General features: G+C 48.0%; 1 protein-coding gene across 3 annotated transcripts in view; it reads left to right on the top strand.

The window, feature by feature from the left end:
• Window positions 1–21,752, top strand: part of CLEC16A (C-type lectin domain containing 16A) — a 1,932,649-nt gene that overhangs the window by 1,553,431 nt on the left and 357,466 nt on the right. For all 3 annotated transcript variants that reach the window (XM_069647805.1, XM_069647806.1, XM_069647807.1), the window contains exon 20: window positions 1,925–2,129. In XM_069647805.1, the coding sequence (XP_069503906.1) occupies window positions 1,925–2,129 (205 nt within the window). The remainder of the gene's footprint in view (window positions 1–1,924; window positions 2,130–21,752) is intronic.

Here is a 21,752-nt window from a genome sequence, read left to right as displayed (position 1 = left end):
TAAACTCAATAAAAGGTGAAAAGGGAAAAAGGGTATCTTGGCTGCCCACCTGCAGCCCTGTTTTACAGTTCAAAAGTACAGTTCCTAAGGTCTGAAAAACAAAGTTCACTGAAGCTCAAGAATTTCACTCCCTTCCCCTGAGTCTTTTCACAGTCTTTCAAACTGTAGAGGGTCCCAGACTTGACCCCTATAAGCAGATCTGGCTTCCAGGTACTGTGACGAAGAAGAACAGCCTGAATGCCTTTTCCAAGCTGTGATGCAGGTCCCAGATCCATGTGAGCAGACCTGGCTTCCAGGCACTGAAATGAAGAAAAACAGCCTGGAAACCTTTTCCAAGCTGTGTTGAGGGTCCCAAACCTTATAATATCCACTTGGTTCACTCTCATATCAACGGGTATGTTTAGTGTCTTTTTTATATGCATTCTCACTGACCCACCGCCTTGGTTTACTCTCCTGCCAAGGTCTGTGTTGCATTCACAATTAGCAGTTTGTATTCTCGTTCCTTGCTGTTCGGGATGTGTTTGCCTCTACTCCGGTCCCAGACTCCCTTCACCTGGTTGCCTTTCCAAACTAAATGTTCCAAATATTCAGTTTGTTCTCTTTCTGTTTCTGTGCGTCTCACTCACAGATGCAAAGTTCGTACCCTTGTTTGCTGTTTGGGATGTGCTTCCCCAATATGGGTCCGCGACCCCCTTCTGAGTATCTCAACCCATAGGCTAAGCCACCCTAGTAACCTGCAGGGTCTTTGCTGTTGCCGTAGGGTTATATGCTGGTCTCCTGGGATCTTCTGCGGCTTTGTCAATGTGCCGGAGCCTTCTCCGGTCTTATAGCATGTCTCCCCAGCTGCTCCACTGTAACCTGTTGGCACTCTGGCGTTTCCGTCCGCCGGCGAGAGTCTGTTTTCCCCTTCGGTGTGTGCTTTGCTTTGTGAATCTTCTGCAGGTACGTCTATCTCCTGGATGCCTTCGGCCTTTCTGGTCTGCCCACCTTTGGATCACCTGCTGTGCTCTTGGTCCACGCCAAGATGCTGACGACGTCATGGTTCTCTTCCCCATGTGGGTTTGAACCACGGTTGACTAATTGAGTTTCTTGAATGAGTAGACTGTCGCTGTTGGTTTTCAATATGAGTAATCTTCATCTGTCTTTACATCTTTAACATCCAGTATTATTACCATCTACCTTAGAGATTATTCTAGTGTCGATGGTCTCTACTTGGGAAGAGTAATAGAAATACATGGGGCTTTCAGAAATTAGGTAAGGGAAAGGCTGATAAGGAGAGGTGGGATGGTCAAAAGGATACTCCAATCTCCCGGGAATGGCACTATCTGCAATGGGGGTTTCCCTCCCATGCAATCCACCCGCTGAACACCACCCCAGGGGGACTTTTGGGTAGCAACCTCACCTCACTGGCCTCCTGTGGAGGGCCTCCCTCATCAAAAACATTGACAGTCTCTGGGGGTTCGTCACAGTGTGCTTGGAGCTAGTTCAAAGGATAAGAATGCATTGAGAGGTAAATTATTTGTTCATCTGAACCATACCTACACATGCTACAGACATATGTCCTCCTCTATACTGAACGCCTTTCTTTGACTCCTCCTACTATTGCCATTTACTTTCAGTCCCCAATGTGCCCTCAAACCATGGACTGGCAGTGTATGTCCTATACAATGACAATGAATACAACTAAATAATTATTATTGTAAGGCTAGTTTTGGGAGCATAATCTCGAGATACCAGTTTTGCACAAATTGCCTTTGGTGCACTATTTACATGTTTCATGGTTTGTTGTGGGTTCATGTGCAGCAGTTCAGCTGCAATCATGAAGTCTTTACCTCAGGCTCACTATTCCGGTATAGATTATTGTCACTTACATTTTCTAAAATTGAAATAATTCCTGAGTGCATATTCTCTTGCTTTTCTACAGGATATGCAAGTGACTGGTGTCGAAGATGACAGCAGGGCACTAAACATCATAATTCACAAGCCTGCTTCCAGTCCACATTCCAAGCCTTTCCCTATACTCCAAGCGAGATTCATTTTTTCTGATCACATCCGTTGTATTATAGCAAAGCAGCGCCTAGCAAAGGGACGCATCCAGGCTCGGCGTATGAAAATGCAAAGGATATCAGGTAAGCTTGACCTTTGATCTTATTACAGTATTATTTTGTTCTATTTTATGTCAGTAAAGTACCATTAATTTAATTTATTTGCCATATACTTAAAACAAAATGTAAACACTGGCATTGTTGTCATCACTTGCGTGTGGTTTATAGCAATACATGTAGGAATCAAAGAGCTAAACTGGATATAGAAGGAAAGACAAACGTGTACAAGTTTGTCAACTGTCTCAGTGTAAAGGGAACAGAGCACTCAAAACGCATATCATTTGGGAGATAATAGTTCTATTTTTCTCTGAACACAGTCCACGTATGAGGATAAGAGCAAGGTGCTGAAAAACAAGCATTGCCTACTTGGAATTATACACGTCTTGGATGAAAATGAAAATATGTGCACCATCACACTCTCTCTTTCCAGCTCCTCCTCTCTCGTTATCTCACTCCCCCTTCCACCCGTGGTCATTCTGGGAGGATTGTTAAATACTCCTTCAGGATCTAGGATGTGGCACCTGAAGCATATGTTATGTTATGTTATGTTGCATTTATATAGCGCCTTATGTACCATTGGTATGATCTCAAGGCGCTGGTAGGTTGAACGCCCTCGGGAACCAAAGTTCAAGTCAGTAGAGAGAGAGAGTCATAAGGTGCGTGTGAGCACTGGATATGTGTGCAGCGGTGTTGCATTCCTGTGATAGCTGCTTCTTAGCGGTATGTGGTTGGGAGATCAAGAGTATGTGTTTGTTCTGTCAGGTTGTTATCCAGACCGATTCTGGCTGCGTTAGGACTGAGGAGAACGCCTAGGCTGGAGGGTGTGTAACCAGCTGTGTTTAAATAGGATTATGGGGAGTATGAGGCAAGTGATGGTATGAAAACAGCTATACTGAATGGTATCATAGTATCGATATGTTCTAGTTGAGTGGTGGTGTAAAAGAGAGAGTAAGCATGGAGATGTGATAAGGTGGTTTATATCTTGAGGTCGAGCCCACTCCAGTAGTTACATGCACTTCAGCCGTTACATGCACTTCAGCCGTTCCATGCACTCCGACCGTTCCATGCACTCCGACCGTTCCATGCACTCCGACCGTTCCATGTACTCCAAACCATTCTATGCACTCCCACCATTCTATGCACTCCAACCATTCTATGTACTTCGGTTGTTTTATGCACTACAGATCGTTCCATGCTCTTGAATCTTCTTTTTTTTGTGTCCACCCCGTGCTCTCTGTCTGTTCTGTGCATTCCATCCGTTGTATGTACTCGCTCAGTTCTAAGCAAACAATCAGTTCGATCAGTTCTATGTATTCCTTCTAATCAATGCACTTTGTCCAATCTATACGAAGAAAAAGCTATGGTTAACAGTGCCAGGATGGCAGAAAAAAGAAACTGAAACTGGCGAGAGAGGGCTTTGAGCGCCTGGTTCAAGATGGCAGACAGGCTTATTGCCAAATACTGCAATCAGGACTGGACACAGCTGACTGTGTGAAACGAGCTATGGCTACGGTCTGTGACAAATCCAGGGAGCTCTTCCTCTCTCCCAAGAGGCAGTCACCCCCTTTGGGACTAATGAGAAAACCCTGCTAAGCTTAACACACTCTAGGGGATCGAGCAAGCGGGATCCCAGTGGGGTGATCCACCCTTAGAGGAAAGGCAATCCCTAGATACGGATATGCGTTATCATCCCTTGTCTCAAGAATCAACCCATAGGTTTGTAGGTTTTATGGGAATTGACAACTGTAATGAGTTGCCAGTGCATCTATCTAAGGTTGGTATGGTTTCTGACCTCCTTCAGGCATTGTGCTGAAATCGACCTAGAGACCGCCAATAGCAGCTTTCCCAGAGATATCAAAGAAGTCACGTGACAGAGCTTGTTTCAACTGTTCAATATTGTCAGTCCGTGACTTTAAAAGCGCTGAAAATTCAGCATGTAAAGAAAAGTTACAGGCTGCTGGCCCTCGAGGCTTGATGCCTTGGTTCAAATGCTAGATGGAGGTTCCAAGGAGCCCTCAGCTGGTATGCTAATCGCAGACCCAAAGGAGCCTACTGTGTTGCCACAGGTGTAAGATCCCTCTGGATCTTAGCAGCATCGGGGGTTGCCCTCGGTAGAACTTGATTGAAGGTCGTGAACTGACTCTTGCAGATGTGTGATCCCCTGGAAAAAGGATCCCTGCAGCAGGGTGCAGAAGAAAGAGGAAAATATCCGAGGTGCTGAAGAGGAGGCGCACTGAATGTCATTTCCCATTACAACAGTTGTTTTAGTGTCCAGTAATTGTAATTGTAATTGGTTATTCATAACGCGTTGCAGCAATGGTTGGGTTTAGGCGATCCAAACACAAGGACTGTGGGTACTGCACTGAAAAGTGGCACCAGCATGACTTGCAACAGCAAAACCCAAGTTTAATACCCAACATAAATGGGGAGCAATTGGTGGGAATCCTGGCACAGAAATAACAAAAATAAAGCAGGAAGAAAAATAAACGCTTTTGGAATGCTTCACTGTGGGACCATCCCCACCCAGGCTTAGAAGGGACTAGAAGGCACTGCCGTTGGCCACATGCTAACTGTGCATGATCTCTACCCCTGAATTGGAAATGTGGAGGACATTATCTTTTTGGCTGTGCAAATGTCCCAGTCCCGTCCCCATGGGACTGACACCCATGAAGTATGGAGGATAGCAAACTATGGATGAATACAGTTGTCACTATGGTGAGTAGCACTTTCTGTTTCCATGGGAAAAAATTCACACGCCTGCAAAACAGTGTTTCAATTTCATCAAATGCAGAATATGAAAGTTGAGCGAACAGTTGACAAGGCGTACCCAAAATGTTACCAGCCTTTAATTCACCCACTGGAAACACGGGGGACCTCAGCTCAGCACACGCAGCACAATGGATGGTCATAAGATTTTAAAAAATGAACATTCAAGATAGCGGACAGGGCAGTTATGGGCCGAAACTAGCCTTAGGTGCACTCTGGAACAACAACCAATCACAGCCCACACGCAATTATACCGACAGGTGCAGACCCTCCCTGAAAGTCCATTCATAGGGTTGACACTGCATAAAAGCATCCAGCCCTAGTTGCTCGGAGTGGGTTGCAGGAGGCCTATGTTTGGAGAAGGCGGGAGACTGCAGATTGGTGGAAAGACCATTGGTGAAAAGTCCATAGTCTGGAGGGACGGATGAGAGTGGGAAGGTGGCAGCATTGGATTGCAGGAGGAGGTGGTGAAAGCTAAGATTCTAAAAAAAGAGGTGGAAACATTGAAGTGAAGGGGTGAATGGCGCATGGTGGTGAGACATAAAGGAATTTCCTAGGAGGTGGTTACATCAAGGTTAAGAAATAGGCAACAACACAGGGTGAAAGTTGACAGTTAAAGGAGGAGGGGAGAGGTAAGGAAATGGTAACAGGCCAGTTACAGGAGGAGGTGATAACATCCGTACCCATGAGTGGGAGTCGGGGAGAAGCGATGCACCTCAGAGTTGACATGGCGGTGGTGTAACCCAAGGAGAAGGAGGTGGTGATAACATCTGCGGCTGGAAGTGGCACAGAGGAGGCAACATCAGGCAGAGAGAGGGAAATGGTGGAAGTGGAGGTAATAATTACTCAACAGATTCCTCATCTTGATAAATATTTGTCCCCACTCAGATGCTTGGAAAATTCAACTGGGGTGTAGAGCGGCTCAATGTCGTCCTCTAAATTCACTCATGCCTCGAAATCTTCACTCCTCGATCTGGTCATGACATCAGCAATTGTACTTATTGCATGCACTATGGCCCCACACCTAATTTCCTTTTTTCAGTGCACTCTGCACACTGGTCAGAACAGGCCCCATAGTACAGTTTTTATCTGTGTCAGTATGCCAGGGTCCAAGCCTTCATTATTCAAGCATTGCAGTAGCTCTGAAATGCCCATCACTGACAGACACAAAATGTGTGTGTCGTGTCTGTGGGTGGAGCATGACACAGAACAGTGCGCTTGTGACACTGATTCCGAAGCCTTGAGGAAATGCTCTGCTAAATTGGTGCTCGGCAGACCCCATTTAAAGTTGCCAGCCCTGCCAGCCACTTGAATCTATGGGAGACAACACTGAAGGGCCCACGCCTGAAAAAATTATGACAAGAAAAGGCAGTGTCTTAAAAGAACTAAAAAGAGGTCTCACTCTTGCAGCGAATCCCACCACTCTTCTTTATCCTCTTCCCACAAGAGGAAAAAGAATCGCAGGCATCAACTTGATTCAGATTAGTATGAAGAAAGTCATACGTCTTTCCATTCCAAGCAGACACTATGGGAGTAGTGGGAGAAATTTGAGCAGCAAATGTTGCAACCTTTCGAAAAAAGCTGCAGCAGGTACTGCTTTGACCTCAAAGCCATTGGCGGTACCATAGACGGCCAAGCCTGGGGCAACCGGCACAAAGGCGATGAAGAAAGATCTTATTCCCTCAGGTTCGACCATTTCGATGTCTAAGGCACTGGCGTCGATGACGCCCACTACAGAGCACTGGGCACACCTGACGGGATTTCGCCATCAACGCCAGCTGCATTGAAGGATCCGGGCTATGCCGCTGAGACCGGGGGAGAGGGGCGCCGACTTCTTTTAGTGCATGGGGTCCATCTTCTATGAGGAAGGGGGCCCTGTCCCCTTCTGGATTGAGCCATTGGCAGATGCACTGTTTGGCCCAGTGCCGGTCTTTGGCCGACTAAGCACAGCTCATGGAGCTAGTGGCAGGCCTCCATGATGCCATCGGTTAAGATGCCTCTCCCAATGTCGAGTTTCAGCAGACTGTGCCATATGTGCACCCAAATGCCCAATTTGAAAAGGTTGTTGAGGAAATGGTTGCAGCCTCGGGGTTCCATCAATACACTTAATGAAGTAGGACCTCGTGGATATTTTAGATGGGAAACCACAATCGGAACCAGCCCTTCCATTCAATGCAGCAATAGCTGATCCTATTATGACCTTGTGTCAGCATCCCTTGCTCGTCACCAGCGGTTGACGGGGAGCTCATAAAAAAATACAAACTCGCTAGGGGCGAGTGGCCGTTACTTTCCATTCACCCAAGCCCGAGGGGCTGGTCGTCCCGGCCTTGACAGTAAATTCGAGGTCCTCAATGTCAAAATCGAATCTCCCTACGGACAAGGATTTGAAAAAGAAAGGCAGGATCATCTCCTACACAAGGGTTCTTCAGTTGGTAGAACAAGGCTATTGTCTACCATTTCTGAGAAGGACCCAGGCCAGAGCACCAATTTCTCTTCCTCAGCAACTGGAGCTCCAGGACAAACTGTCATCCCTGTTGCTAAAGTCAGCTGTGAAACAAGTGCCGTCCCAGGAAGGAACAGGCTGGTACTATGGCTATTTCTTGGTGCCCAACAAAGGAGAACTTTGTCCCATCCTGGACCTTTAGGATGGTGATGCTACGAGAGATTCTCCAGTCTCTACCATCTCATTACTGGTTGCTGATGTTGGACCTGCAGGATGCCTATTTGAATGTGCCAATCCATCTGCAACACAAGCGCTTTCTGAGATCTGTCATTGGGACCACTCATTACCATTTAAAAGTCCTCCCTTTTGGCTTGATCTCATCGCCCAGTGTCTTCACCAAAATGATGGATTTGTAGCAATCAGGATGACATTGCAGGTATGAAGAAATGAAGGGCGAAGAACGTAGATAAAGATGTATTCAGAAAAAACATTAGCGACATACTAGGGGATATCTGGGTGATGATAGCAGTAATCCATCCTAGGAGCTTGGAGCTGAAACGAAAGATTAAGAAGTTGGAGGACCGAGTCGGGCCTGAGGACGAAAATGTTGTCCATTGATCTTCTGAAAGTAAAGCATGAGAAGAGGCTTGACAATATGGAGAATCCAACTAGACACATTTTGCTTAAGCTCGATGACCTGGAGAACGAGAGAGGAGATGTATTCTGCGCATTATTGGGTCACCAGAACGACAAACAAAACCCTGGAACTAGTGGAAAGAGAAGTGCAAGACTTGGATGATAGCCTGTTTAAAAAAGAAAAAAGACCTTCAGCTGAAAATTATACATGCCCATAGAGCTGGTGAGTTAGAAAAAGGCCCACAAGCGATTATGGTACATTGACGGGAGTTAAAGGAGAAGGGAAAGAACAAGCCAGGTAAGAGAGCCCCTTCGAGCGCAATGGCAACAAGATTCTTTTCCTCCCAGATCTATCAACGTTTTCCCTAAGTAAAAGGAGAGAATGCAGGACACTAACAACATGACTCCACCAGAAGCAAATAAAATACAGCTGGGCATACTCATTTGCACTGGTTTTTGAGATCAGCAAAGATAAATGGGTTGTCACAAACAGGAGATTGAAAGGGTAACGGAGACTGTTAGATACCCCATAGGGTTCAGATGGGTGGGTCAAGGGTAAGATGGGTTATCTGAGAAGGGAGATCATGTTATGCTTAATGGATAACTTGAATGTTTTAACCCTTACTGGGGAGACAGTTTTGTTGGCTCTTTGTGCCACTAGTTTCAATGATTTGGGACAATTTGGGAGTTACATTAAGGGGAGGGAGGGTACCTGGCCTCTGGTGTACTTGCACTTGTGCAGTAATAAAGGGTAGTCTCCTGCTTGGGAGGAGGCAGAATGCTCAACTGAAGGGCCCAGAGGGTTTGAGAGGGACTTGCTTGATCCAGTAGTTTGAAATTGATAATCCCGGGTGCCTCAAAGAAGGAGGGTGAGTGACCGACATTGAGGACTAAAGGGAGGGAAGGATGGGGGTGTTCAATTTGGGAGTGGTGTATGGAGAGAGGATGGGGCTAAAAACTGGGGCAGGGTACTAAGAAAAAGGTGTGGACCACCTTCAAATTAAATCAAGGGTTGGAATTGAGGGGCAGGAGAGGGGGCAAAGTAGGTGGGCAGAAGCCCTTTATAGAGGACACAAAGGGTAGTGCAGGTGGATTCATGGGCTGGAACGTGCCTCTTTTAGTACCAAGAGTTTAAATATACTCCAAAACAGATGTGTTAGTAAGTGAGTTAAAAGGTGGGTATTGGTAATCTCTTGGTGAAAGACCAAAGGTTGGAGGGAGCAGAAGCTTTGAAAGCAGTAGGGACAATATAGAGGTGAACAATACACGCTTGGATACAGGTTTCGCACCCGACCAGGTTCAGAATGATTTTGCATAAAGGGGAATGGAGAAGAGTAGAAGTTGGGCAGATGGATTTCTGATACGGGGTGGGTGGGGTTTCAACCAGGTAATACACCATGGCTCAGACAGAATGGCGATAGGCAGAGATGGGAGATCAGAGGAGGAAGGACATTTTACTTAGTCTTTTGCTTCATTAGGATGGGTTGGTAGACAGGTGGGAAGTGGCGACAGTGTATGCCTTTTTTCCCCCATGTGCATCAGAGCTACACCTGCATACATTGTATATTGATTGAGGCGCATCAGCAACACTGCATTGAAGAGGCAGAAGTTGTATTGATCATGTGGTTTCATCACAAGATGGTAATAGCTCGGTTGTTCTACCTCCTGGAAGAGAGGAGGAAAGGGAGATAACCGTTCAATGAGATGGTGTAAAAGGTCACAATATTAAAGTGTCTTTTTAAGGAAGAAATGAAATGTAAGGTTATTTTGAGTTAAACGACACAAGAGTTCTCCCCTGGGATTGTGTGTGGCACAGCAAAATACGTATTTAGCAGTCTCCTTATTAGAGGGGGTCCTGAGAGGAAAAATGTAAGGAGAGAGAGATGGAAAATAGGATGAGGGAGGATATCTGGGAAGCTGCAACGGAGTTGAGTTCTCATTGGAAACCGGATCAGTTGACCTTTCTCAAGCAGAAATATTACAAGACTGGTGTGAAAGCAGATGCATTACTGACCCACAGTTTAGTTATACAAAGGACAGGAAGGAGGGTGTTAATGCGTAGGGATTCGGATGGGACAAAAAAGTGGGGTCCAGAAGGAGGGATAGAGAGGCAAGCTGTTTACAGAATGCTATGAAAGGCTGTATTTGACAGAAACTCAAACTCTGAAGGAGCATGTGGAAGTGCACTTGGGCTCCATTAGCATGCACAACGTTTCTGAAGAGCAACTATGTGTTTTGGAGGAAACCAAACTTAAAAGGGTGATACAGGGAAAGAAAATGGACAGGGAAAGAAAATGGGTAAGGTTCCAATAAGGGACAGTTATTCTATTCAATTCCATAAGATATTTGAAGACTTCCTGGCCCCTAAACTACTGGCCCCTAAACTATTAAGGGTCTTTAAATCTATAATTGTCAATGACAGGCTCTTGCGTCATTCCTTGAATCCATTATTTCAGTCATTCCCAAAGACGGTAGCGAGCCCAAGAACAGTGCTTTCTAAGACTGATATCACTATTGAATCTGGACAAAAAATATTTACAATGGATGTGACCACCCAACTGAATGCAGTCCTGCTGATTTTGATTCTCTATGATCAGGTGGGTTTTTTCCCGGGCAGGAGGCAGACAATATCAGTAGGGCAATACGTTTGACCTACTATGCTGAAGGTATACACAAGGAACCTGAGGTCCTCTCTGGACTCCGAAAAGGCTTTTGATAGGGTAGAGTGGCAATTTCCGGAAGTGATTCTAGAAGCTTTTGGCTTTGGGACAAATTGGGAGGGGTGAATAGGAGAAATATACTCTGGTCTGATTGTGTTTGGTAGGGTTAATTTGAATTGAAATGATCATTTATTTTTATCACGCTCATACACAAGTGGTTCAGAGCGCGACAAGGCAAGGAAGGGGAACAGGGGAGAACAAAACAGCGATCTTACTAGGCCCAGTGACATTGAGAATGCGTAAGTGCATGGAAGAGGGGGAGGGGAAAAGTGCATGGAAGGGGGAGAAGTGGAAAGTGCGGAGCAAAGGAGAAACAGATAAATAAGTAATAAAGGCAACAAACAGTGGTAGTGCAGCCAGCAAGTGGCAAGTGCTGGGTTAAAGGCAGTACACAGGGTAGGTCTGATAAGTGCAGGAAGAAAAAGGGGGGGCTGTATGGATACAGATACAGACCCCAGTGCAAGGGGTAGCCCGGAGGGATTGCGGGAGGGTGGCAGGGTGAGCAGGTTCCTGGGTCCGGAGGGCAGAGGGTGGTCAGGTGCACATTGCTGCGAGAGAACAGATCAGCGGGGGACAGGTGGGGCGAAAGTAAAATCAAAGAGAAAGGTCTTGAGGTGCTTCCGGAACCGGAGATGGCAGGGAGGCTGTTCCAAAGAGAGGCCCCAGCCGAAGACGTAGAGCGAAGAGCTCGAGAGCGGAGGTATTTGTGGAGGGATAGCTGAAGGTATTTTGGACCCAGGCCCCAGAAAGCTTTGTGGACAATGCAGAGGGTTTTGCATGTAGTACTTGCATCCATTGGGAGCCAATAGAGAGATTTCAGGGGTGGAGAGATACGATCCCAGGGCTTGAGGCCAAGGACCAGTCTTGCAGTCCTGTTCTGGATCAATTGCTGAGGGCGGAGAGTAGAGGCAGGTAGATTTAGAAAGAGGCTGTTATAATAGTCCAACCTAGAGAGAACCAGAGCTTGGGAGACACTGAGCCTCTGGGGGAAGGAGAGGAAAGGCAGAGTACCTGGTCTTCTACCGTGAAATTAGATTGCAAAGGGGAACAAGGCAGGTGTGACCTCTCTATTTGCTATGGTTTGCTTTGGTAATTGTACCATTAGCAAAAAGAATATGCACATCAGTGTGACTGAGGGGGTCTGAATTGGGGAGGTCGAACACAAAGTGTGACTCTTTGCTGATCATATGCTGCTCTTCATTTCCAGCCGTTCTCTTCCTTGGGAGGTTATTAAGGGGAATTGAAAAATATGGTACCCTCCCTGACTGCAAAATTAATGTAAGCAGGTCGGCTCTCCTCCCATTGGGTCCTGGTAAACAGACAACCGTGGACAAAGTAAGGAAATTTCCCTTCAGAGTTTGCAAAGATGGGATCAAATATTGTGGGATGTGGCTAGGGAACGACTTAAGTTGTTTGAACTGAACTTCACTACTTATGGGAACAACTGAGGAAGAACGTGAGGAGGTGGATCATGCTGGGCTTGGGTGGATGGGCAGAGTGAACAAGACGTGACCTAACCATCACCTGTACGAGGCGTGACCTCTCACTCTACCTTTGGGAACTTACTATTCCACCTCTGATATATGGCAGTAGGCACGACCTCCCTATAACAACTTTTAGAAGGCGTTACCCCTTTTTCCCCCAAGGAATCAATTCCTCTACTGATACATGGCATTAGGCATGACCTAACTCTTACCTCTTGTTTGAGGAGTGACCTCTCACTCCTCATTTCAGGGACACTACTACTCTGTTATGTTATGTTATGTTATCAGATTTTATAAATCGCACGGTCGCCTAGAGGCATCATGGCGCCGAGGGAGAAGAGACCAGAGGCAGAGGAATCAGAACAGACATGTTTTTACCTTCTTTCGAAACTCCAAATAGTTGGAGTTTTTTTTTTTGTTTATAGCAAGCGGGAGGCCATTCCACAGGACAGTCGCAGCAATGGAAAACGCCCGGCCACCCACCCGATCACGGAAGTACTTGGGTACAATGTGCTGCTCCAGCGTGGCCGAGCGAAGACTGCGGGCGGGAAAATAGTGGGAGAATTTGGCTTGGAGATATTCCGCTCCTAGACCATGACGGGCCCGATGAACAATACACAGGGACTCAAATTCCTCCCTCTGAGCCACCGGGAGCCAATGGAGTGACCGCAGAGCAGGAGAAATATGCGAGCCATACGGAGTGTCAGTGGCCACCCGATCAGCCAGATTTTGGAGCCGTTGTAGTCGTTTAATCAGGTTCTTAGGTTGGGGAAGATATAGGGATTTGCAGTAGTCTATGCGTGAGAGTACTAAAGCTGCAACCACTGGGGAGCGCAGAGAAGCTGGGATCAAGGGCAGTACTTTCCTCAGCATTTTCAACTGGAAATGACCAGCTTGACAGACAGCCGAGACTTGTTGGTCCATAGACAGTATGGCCGACAGCACAACGCCCAGATTTTTTACCTTTTTTACCGGGGACTGCAGTGGTCCCAAAGAAGAGGGCCAAAAGGAGGACCCCCAAAGAGTGGTATTGGGAGGGTAACCCACCACCATCATCTCAGTCTCATCGCCGTTCAACTTGAGCCAGTTGGGGTTCATCCAGTCTCCAACTGCGGCCAGGCACCCCCGCAGGCACGACGACACTCTGACAACGTTTAGATGGGTGACCTAAACATCCACACTTTTCCCTGAGGCATAACATCGCCATAACATCTCTCTTTTAGGGCATGACCCTTCTTAAAGACCACTTAACTCTAATTTGGATCCCAGATCCTCTATGTGGGGCAGGCACGACCTCCCCTTATCCATATAAAGCAGCAACGACCTACACTTTACCATTCGAGGGTACACGACTTTAAGTTTTTACAAACACCATTCCCTTTTTATGTATGATACATCCACAGTCACTCACTCTGATTGTATACCTCATGCACTTTTACCACAGATAACTTACATGTTGGAATTGCCAAAATTCTATTTGGTTTTGCTAGGACCAAACACAACATAAATGATATAATATTGTAAAATTTCCTAAACGTCTTTGTTGTATTTGACAACATAACCCTGCAATGCCTCAAACTTGGTAACACTAACACACATCTTTCAGAGGTTCTAGGTCGACGATGGCGCTGATCTTTTCTGGGTCTGCTCTGAATACTTGATCGGAGAAAATGTGGCCAAAGAAGTACAGGCTATGCTTGTTGATGGTGCACTTCGGGCCGTTGAGGGTGAGGCCTGCTTCATGGAGGATAGTGCACACATGTCTTAGTGCATCGTCGTGATGTTCTTGACTGACCCCAAACAACAAGATGTCATCACTATAGTTGAAGGCGTTGGCGACTGGGGCTATTAACCTTCTTATTGTCTCCTGGAATATCTTGGCTGTTGAGGATATTCCGAAATTGAGCCGCTTATAGCGGAACAGGCCTTCATGGGTTGTGAAAGTGGTTATCAGCCTGGATGCAGGATCAATGACCAACTGGTGGTAGCCTTGATTTAGGTCCAACTTCGAGAACCGGGTGACTTGGTTTAGTCTTACTAGCATGTACTCAATGTTGGGTCCAGGATGTCTCTCCCTCTGAATTGTCATGTTTGGTATCCGCATGTCGACACAGAGATGTAGGCGCCCATCTGGTTTAGGAACTACCACCAAGGGGAATTACCCACTGGCGGTCCTTCCACACTTTCTATTATGTCATTTTGTAATAGCAGTTGCAGCTCATGCGTCACTTTTGCTTGGAGGTGGAACCCTATCCTTATGGGGTGCACAGGCCATATGTGCGATCTAAATGAAGGCATATGACCGTGTCCTTTAGCATGCCTACCCTCTTGAAGAGATTAGGAAACATCGCTTTCAGCTCGTCAACTTCCATTGCTCTTTGAGTTTGTGTTCATATAGTTTGAGCGTGTAGCGGGAGCCCTTGGATTCTCTCGGACTGGTCAGATTGGAGGTTGATCAGTTGCAGCGCGGTGGCCCTCTTGTAACTGAGGAGGCATCTTCCTGTGACTGGGCTCTTGATGACGTGAATTGTGACGGAAACTCGTCGTTCTCTGTGTACCAGGTCACACTGAAACTGTCCTTTGGATTGCAATGGCTGGGGCACTCCCCACTGAAAAATGCAGGCTCTTGATGGTTGTAGTGGGTACGTGCCTGCCATGGTTTCAAATGTTTTCTCGTTCATCACGTTGACAGTGGCTGCCCTGTTAATGAGGAATTGCGTGTCGCTACCTCCAAGGAGTACCGTCACTTTCGGGGCTGTGCTATCATCGTAGGTGACGTTGATAAGTCAGACGTATTCCTTACTGTCTCGGTCATACTCGTAATATTGTTTTGCGCCAAGTGGGTTTTCTTCCGTTGGAGGATTCTCATATGGGTCGACTGTGGGAAATTCCTGTCGTTGGTCTTCGCCTTGGTAAGTTTGTGCATGAAAAAAGGTGTTCTGGGTTGTCGAACACTCTGTCAGGCGTGTCAACTTGCAGGTTCTCAATGGCTCGTATGAACCCAGGCTGCGCTGTATATGCTGTGATGTTTCTGGTGAAGCCGGTGCTTGCGCCTTCTCTGTCTGGGTATGGCCGCAAGTTGGGTACCCTCGTCGGGGTCATATCTTCGGGATGGATTAACTTGCGGTGGTGGTCTGTAGGGTGGCCGTAGAAGGGCCCTTTCCCGGCACATGATTTGAAAATGGTTTTCCTGGCCGCATCTCCAGCACATTTGGCCGTTGGCGGGGCATTGGCCCTTGTGTGGGAATTCAAACCCGCAACTGTAGCATTGTCTTTCGGACTGGGCCCGGCGAGTGGCGCTCCTGGTGTCTTGGTGGGATTGTGCGCCCATTTGGCAGGCTTGCCCATGTGGGCTGTTGACTGTGCGGCAATGGTGTCGGTCTTCTTCAGGTTCTCTATCTGGGCTGCTTGTACATTGACCCGTTCATAGACCCTTGCCAGTTCGGCTATCTCTTGCAGTGGGAGGGGTTTCTATAGCAGATTTTTCCTGAATTGCGAGGATATGCACCTCTCTATCACCCGCAATCGGATGGCCTCATCATCGTTAAAGTTTGCAAAGTCACAATACGTAATTTTTCTGTGGAGACGTAATATAAACTGTCCAATCGTTGCAACAATGGTGAAGGTGGCCAATTCTCTGGCTATTATGGTGAGGTATGACGGAGAGATGTGGCATCGTTTATCACCCATACTGGAACATCTGCCAGACGAACACAGAAAGGCTGTGATGTTAGTTGTCCGAGAGGGGGAGGAGGCCTCTAATCACTCTATAAATATTGCTGTAGACCTGGCAGAATCAGGCTTTAAGCAGGTTAACAACGGAGTGGTTCTGAGGAGACAGGCATGGCTCAAATGCACCAACTTTTGACCTGAAGTGCAATATAAAGTGTTGGATATGCCTTTTGAAGGAGACCTTCTTTTTGGGGAGAAGGTGGATGAGGCCTTGAAAGGAATGAAAGAAGATTCTGACACAGCACGTTTTCTGGGAGCTCTCCAGAGTGGCAGAAGTTTTCGTTCATTTCGCCCCTTTAGAGGAGCGTCAGGAAATTCCCGGTTCTTGTCATCAAGGGACCATACTTTCAATAGACTGTCGTACTCCTCTCAGGGCTACAGGCGAGCTTCTCAGACTGCAAGAAGACGTTGAGACTATCAAGCCTCAAGGAAGAGGGGAGGTTACTCATCGTCGTCGAAGGACAAACAATCAAAAGGCCAACAATGACGAGTTTAAGAACGTCCTGGGAGGCAGGGTGTCTCACTGTGTCGATGAGTGGGAAAAGATAACCTCGGACCGGTGGGTATTGGACACTGTGAAGTTCGGTCATTCCTTACAATTCAAAAGCAAGCCGTCGCACATTCCACCAGTCTTTTCGGCTCAACCCCACCTGAACATTTTAAAGCAGGAGATAGTACTGATGCTACAAAAAGGGGCTATAGAATTGGTATCTGTGTCACAGAGAGGTCAAGGAGTGTATTCCCGATACTTCGTGAACAAGCCCAATGGAAAATGGCGTCCCATTCTCGACCTTCGAGACCTCAACAAAACATTAAAAAATCTGAAATTCAAAATGCTCACACTTCAGGAAGTGATCCGGTCGATTCAACAGGGGGATTTTCTGGCGTTGTTGGATCTCCAGGACGCGTATTTTCATTTCTGATGTTTGTTAATCTGCTTAGAATCACATGCTGTGCATAGGTCCGACATCCAGTGGTCACTGCGGAGTATTGCATTTTGTTTTTCGTAGTCGAAAAGGGGACGTCGACAAGGCGTGTCTGTAACACTATCCCTATAGTGACGTGCGTTGTACCCACAATCCCTCACGCGTCGATGTCCCTCAGATTGTTTTTTTCGGCCCAGCTACTGGTCGCCTTTATGCGGAGCTCCTCGAGAGACATTGCCAAATAGTTTCTTCGACCTTTGGTCGTTTGTTATTAATATCAATAACGTAGATCCCTCCCTCGACGCAGAGCCGTTTCTCCGCCGAGCAAGATCTTCGACGGAAGGACGAGGGGAGGAGATCCTTCGGCGCTGCCGAACACGTGGCCTGGCCTCGCCGGCCACACACAGTAGGGAGAGTGGGGCTTTGTGGTCTTTCTTTCTTTCTTTCTTTCTTTCTTTCTTTCTTTCTTTCTTTCTTTCTTTCTTTCTTTCTTTCTTTCTTTCTTTCTTTCTTTCTTTCTTTCTTTAAGAATGCCTTTCTCTTTCCCCGCCCTCTCTTTCGAGGTCGTAGTCACACCTATTACCCTCAGCTATGGAGAGGACGCCATTTAGGTTTTGCCCGCTTTGCAAGGGTAAATATACCTGGAAGGATAAGCACAAACGGTGCAACCGTTGCTTACCCCTCGATCACCAGGAGGGCGGCTGTTCGGCCTGTAAATTACTAAAGCCCAAAACTCTAAAGGACCGCAGGGTCAAAAGGTGGGCGGCCTAAGCCATGTCTAGGCCTGACTCCTCGCCCGCTGCCGCCGGCGCCGAGTGTGACGAGGACAGTGACTACACGGCCCCCGTAACGGAGGCTGTAGACCTCTCAAAGGAGCGTTCACGCTCCTCGTCGTCCGTCCCCGGCCCCGACAAGCCCGGCTCATGCCCACCTTATGGGGATGAACACCCCGGTGACGAGGACGCACACAGAAAAACACCAAAGCACATACCCCCAGGCACACATTCGTCGAAGACGAAGACAGCCATAGCGCCAACGGGGACGCCGGGCCCACCGACGTCTTCCACCGACCGTAAGGGTCGTCAGCCCTCCCCGCCACCGCTTCCGCGACAGGCGACTGGGCACTCTAAAAATAAGGGCGCTAACACCAAAATTTCCGGTGACGCGCATCGCAAGAGCGCTCACGTTGCCAACAAGGACTCGATGAGCAAAGGCTCGACGCTCCATAGCGCGACAGCAACCGACCCCTCAGAAGAGAGAATGATCGCCGAAAGCCTCGCGCGCATAGCATCTAAGGACGGCCAAAGACGTACGGCGAGTGAAACGCCGAAAACCACGCACAAGGCCAAAGATACGCCGAAGGCGCCGGAAAACAGATCAGGCCAGTTCCCGACGCCGACAGAAGGCCCTAGCCAGCAAGAAGGCTACTCAGAAGGCGAAGGCCCTCTTTCTTCGACGTTATGGGACAGAACCAGACAATTACAGGAGGAAGAAACCCCCTTTTCTTTCCCAGACCGTCCTGGCCGACCTCAGTGGACCTTTGAAAGGTTCCAGACCTGTGTGGACAAACTAGATAGGTTCATGTCCATCCCAGAAGACAGGGCACCCAAGAGACCAAGGAAGGCACCCCTTGAGAGTCCAAGGGCTAAATACCAGAAGTTTTATAACCCCATACAGGAGGACATAAACTCTTACAATCCCACTGAGGAAGACACCTTCTTCCAAAAGGAAGATGAGTTCACCTATGTTGAGGACCAACAAGACGAGGAAGGTTTTCACGAGGAAACTATCCTATGTGAGGAAGGATTCCAGGAAGACACAGGCGAGGGCGACCAAAATCCCTGGCAGTCACCGGCTAGGTCGACTGACACAGGCAGTAGCAGTATGGTCATCAGGTCTACTGAGACTACACCGGTCAGGAACCCTTCGCCTGTCGATGATCAACCCACCTTCAATGCACTGCTGAAGAAGGCAGCAGCACATTTCGAAATCGAAACTGGGGACGTCACCCCAGACACCGATTTTGTGGAGAGGATTATCAAAGAAAAACCCCCCACTAGCCAGGTTATACCTATCCTCGCCTCAGTTAAGAGACGTATTACACCTTCTCTTTCCACTCCTGCATTGGTGAGAGGGGTCAATCCGAGGATCGAGAAACTGTTCTCTCCCCCTCAATCAGACCCATTATATATTAAGGGTCACTCAATCCCGGACTCCCTGGTCGTGACCAACACCAGGAAAAGGGCAGGAGTCCCACTATCTACTAGCGAGGCACCCCCAGATAAAGAGGGGAAGAAGCTGTATGCCCTAGCCAAGAGAATCACCACCTCTGCAGCATTCTCTACCAGAATCGCCAATAATAATACCCTATTGGCAAGCTACGCCGATGCTCAATGGGCTAAGCTCAGACAGGACATTGAAGAAGCTCCCGAACCCTTAAGGACTCGTTTACTGGCTACAGTTAACGAGGGCTCTCTGGTCAATCAAAGCATCGTCAAGAATACCCTCGATGCAGCAGAGACGGCTGGCCGCACTTTGGTACAAGGAAGCGTCACGTCTGGCTTCGCAATTCCGGATTTAAGGCGGAAACACAAGCGTCCCTTATTAATAAACCCATAGAGGAGTCCAACCTCTTTGGGAGAGCAGTGGATGACGCGCTGGAGAACGCGAAGAAAGAATTTGATACAATAAAGACCTTAGACCAAATCTCTAAACCCCCCAATAGGCGGGGATTTGGTAATAAGCGCTTTTTTCGTGGACAACGCCAGCAACAAAATCTACAACAACAGTACTCTGCCAGGAACTACCAGAGTAATGGCGGCCAGTACAATCAGAGGGGTCAACGTCGTGGCAAGGGAAGAGGCCGGGGTACCACCCCCAGAGGCTCCCAAGCCAACAACACCACCAAGTGACGCGAAGATTCGCGTCCCCTCCCGTGCAACGCCGGTCGGGGGCCGGTTAACATCCTTCCTTCCAGCATGGGAGGGAATAACATCAGACCGCTGTGTACTTTCCACCGTAGCCCGCGGCTACTGTATAGAGTTCATCAGTTCCCCAACATACAGACCCCCGAGGGGACGCCGCATGACACCAGAACACCTCGCCATCCTTCTCCAAGAAGTGGACCAACTACTGGAAAAAGGAGCCATAGAGGTCGTGCCTCTATCTCAGGTAATGGAAGGTATTTATTCAGTGTACTTCCTTGTACCCAAAAAGGATCTAACCATGCGCCCTGTATTAGATCTGCGCCCAGCGAACAAGTTTGTCAAACCCCAGAAGTTTCGTATGGTGACCTTACAGGAAGTGATCCCACTGCTATCACAGGGAGATTACATGACAACACTGGACATGAAAGATGCATACTTCCATATTTTAATGTTGCCAGCACACAGAAAATACCTCAGGTTCAGGATAGAGGACAAACACTACCAGTTCAGAGTGCTTCCCTTCGGCATATCATCTGCACCAAGGGTATTCACGAAAGTACTGGCAGTGGCAGCGACCCACCCGCGCAGGTTATCTATCCCAGTATACCCTTACCTCGACGACTGGCTCATAACAGGGGATTCTTACGAGACATGCTTTTCGAACACCCAAAAGACTGTAGACCTTTTGTTCCAACTGGGCTTCTCCATCAACGAGAAGAAGTCCAGCTTAGACCCCAGCCAAGTCAAACAATTCCTAGGGGCTCTAATTCGAACAAAGGACGGCCTTGTCTTCCCCTCCAACGAGAGGGTCCAAAACATGCTGTTTCAGATTCCCCAATATGTGGCAGGTCGAGAGGTGACGGTGCGCAAAGCGATGCGATTGCTAGGAATGATGGCGTCGTATATTTATTTGGTACCTCACGCGCGCCTGCGCATGCGCCCAATGCAAGAGTGGCTCAACAGCCAGTGGTGTCAGGCCAGCAGACAATGGGACGATCTAGTGGTGGTCTCGCAAGCCTTGGTTCTCTCGCTACGGTGGTGGACAAAGGAAAACCTGATAATAGGGAAACCCTTTGCCACACCCGCGGTGGAGGCCACTCTAACCACGGACGCATCCCTCACAGGATGGGGGGGGCTCACCTATCCCATCAGACTGCTCACGGAGTGTGGACTCCGAACGTAGCATCCAAGCACATAAACCTACTGGAGCTACTGGCGGTGTTCAAAGCACTAAAAGCCTTCCAGGAACATCTACAAGGGAAGACAGTGATGGTCCTTACAGACAGCACCACAGCCATGTACTACATCAACAAGCAGGGGGGCACCCACTCTCCAGGACTGTCCAAGCTGTCCCAGAATATATGGAAGTGGGCTCTCAGACACAATATGTTCCTACTGTCACAACACGTACCAGGGGAACTCAATCTGCTAGCAGACGAACTCAGCAGAGACTTCCCCCTGCCCGAAGAGTACGAATGGCAATTGCACGAAGACATCGTCTTAGACGTCTTCACGCAATGGGGATTCCCGGAAATGGACCTGTTCGCAACTCTGGAGAACTCACAATGCCAAAGTTACGCCTCCAGGTACCCCCAAAACCAGTCCAAGGGGAACGGTCTGTCGATTCAATGGTCAGGGAAATTTGTTTACGCCTTTCCTCCGACTCCCCTTCTCAACAAAGTGGTGCACAAGATGCACCAAGAGCAGGTTACCATGATACTAGTGGCCCCAATGTGGGCCCGGCAGCCATGGTTCGCTCACTTGATGGAGATGTCCCTATCTCCCCCAGTGAAACTTCCCTGCCCGTACAACATGCTGTCACAGGACAAGGGCAGGACACTGCATCCATGCCCTCAGACCATGAACTTGGCAGCCTGGCTCCTGAGATCATAGAATTTGGACATCTACAACTCCCGCAGAGATGTATGGACATCCTCAGGGAAGCCAGAAAACCTAATACTCGCCACTGCTATTCTAGCAAGTGGAAAAGATTTGTCATCTGGTGTAGAGGTA

The sequence above is a fragment of the Ambystoma mexicanum genome, chromosome 2q (assembly GCF_040938575.1).
Source record: "Ambystoma mexicanum isolate Mex_15411 chromosome 2q, UKY_AmexF1_1, whole genome shotgun sequence".
Classification (NCBI taxonomy): domain Eukaryota; kingdom Metazoa; phylum Chordata; class Amphibia; order Caudata; family Ambystomatidae; genus Ambystoma; species Ambystoma mexicanum.
This window is presented reverse-complemented; position numbering and strand designations above follow the sequence as displayed.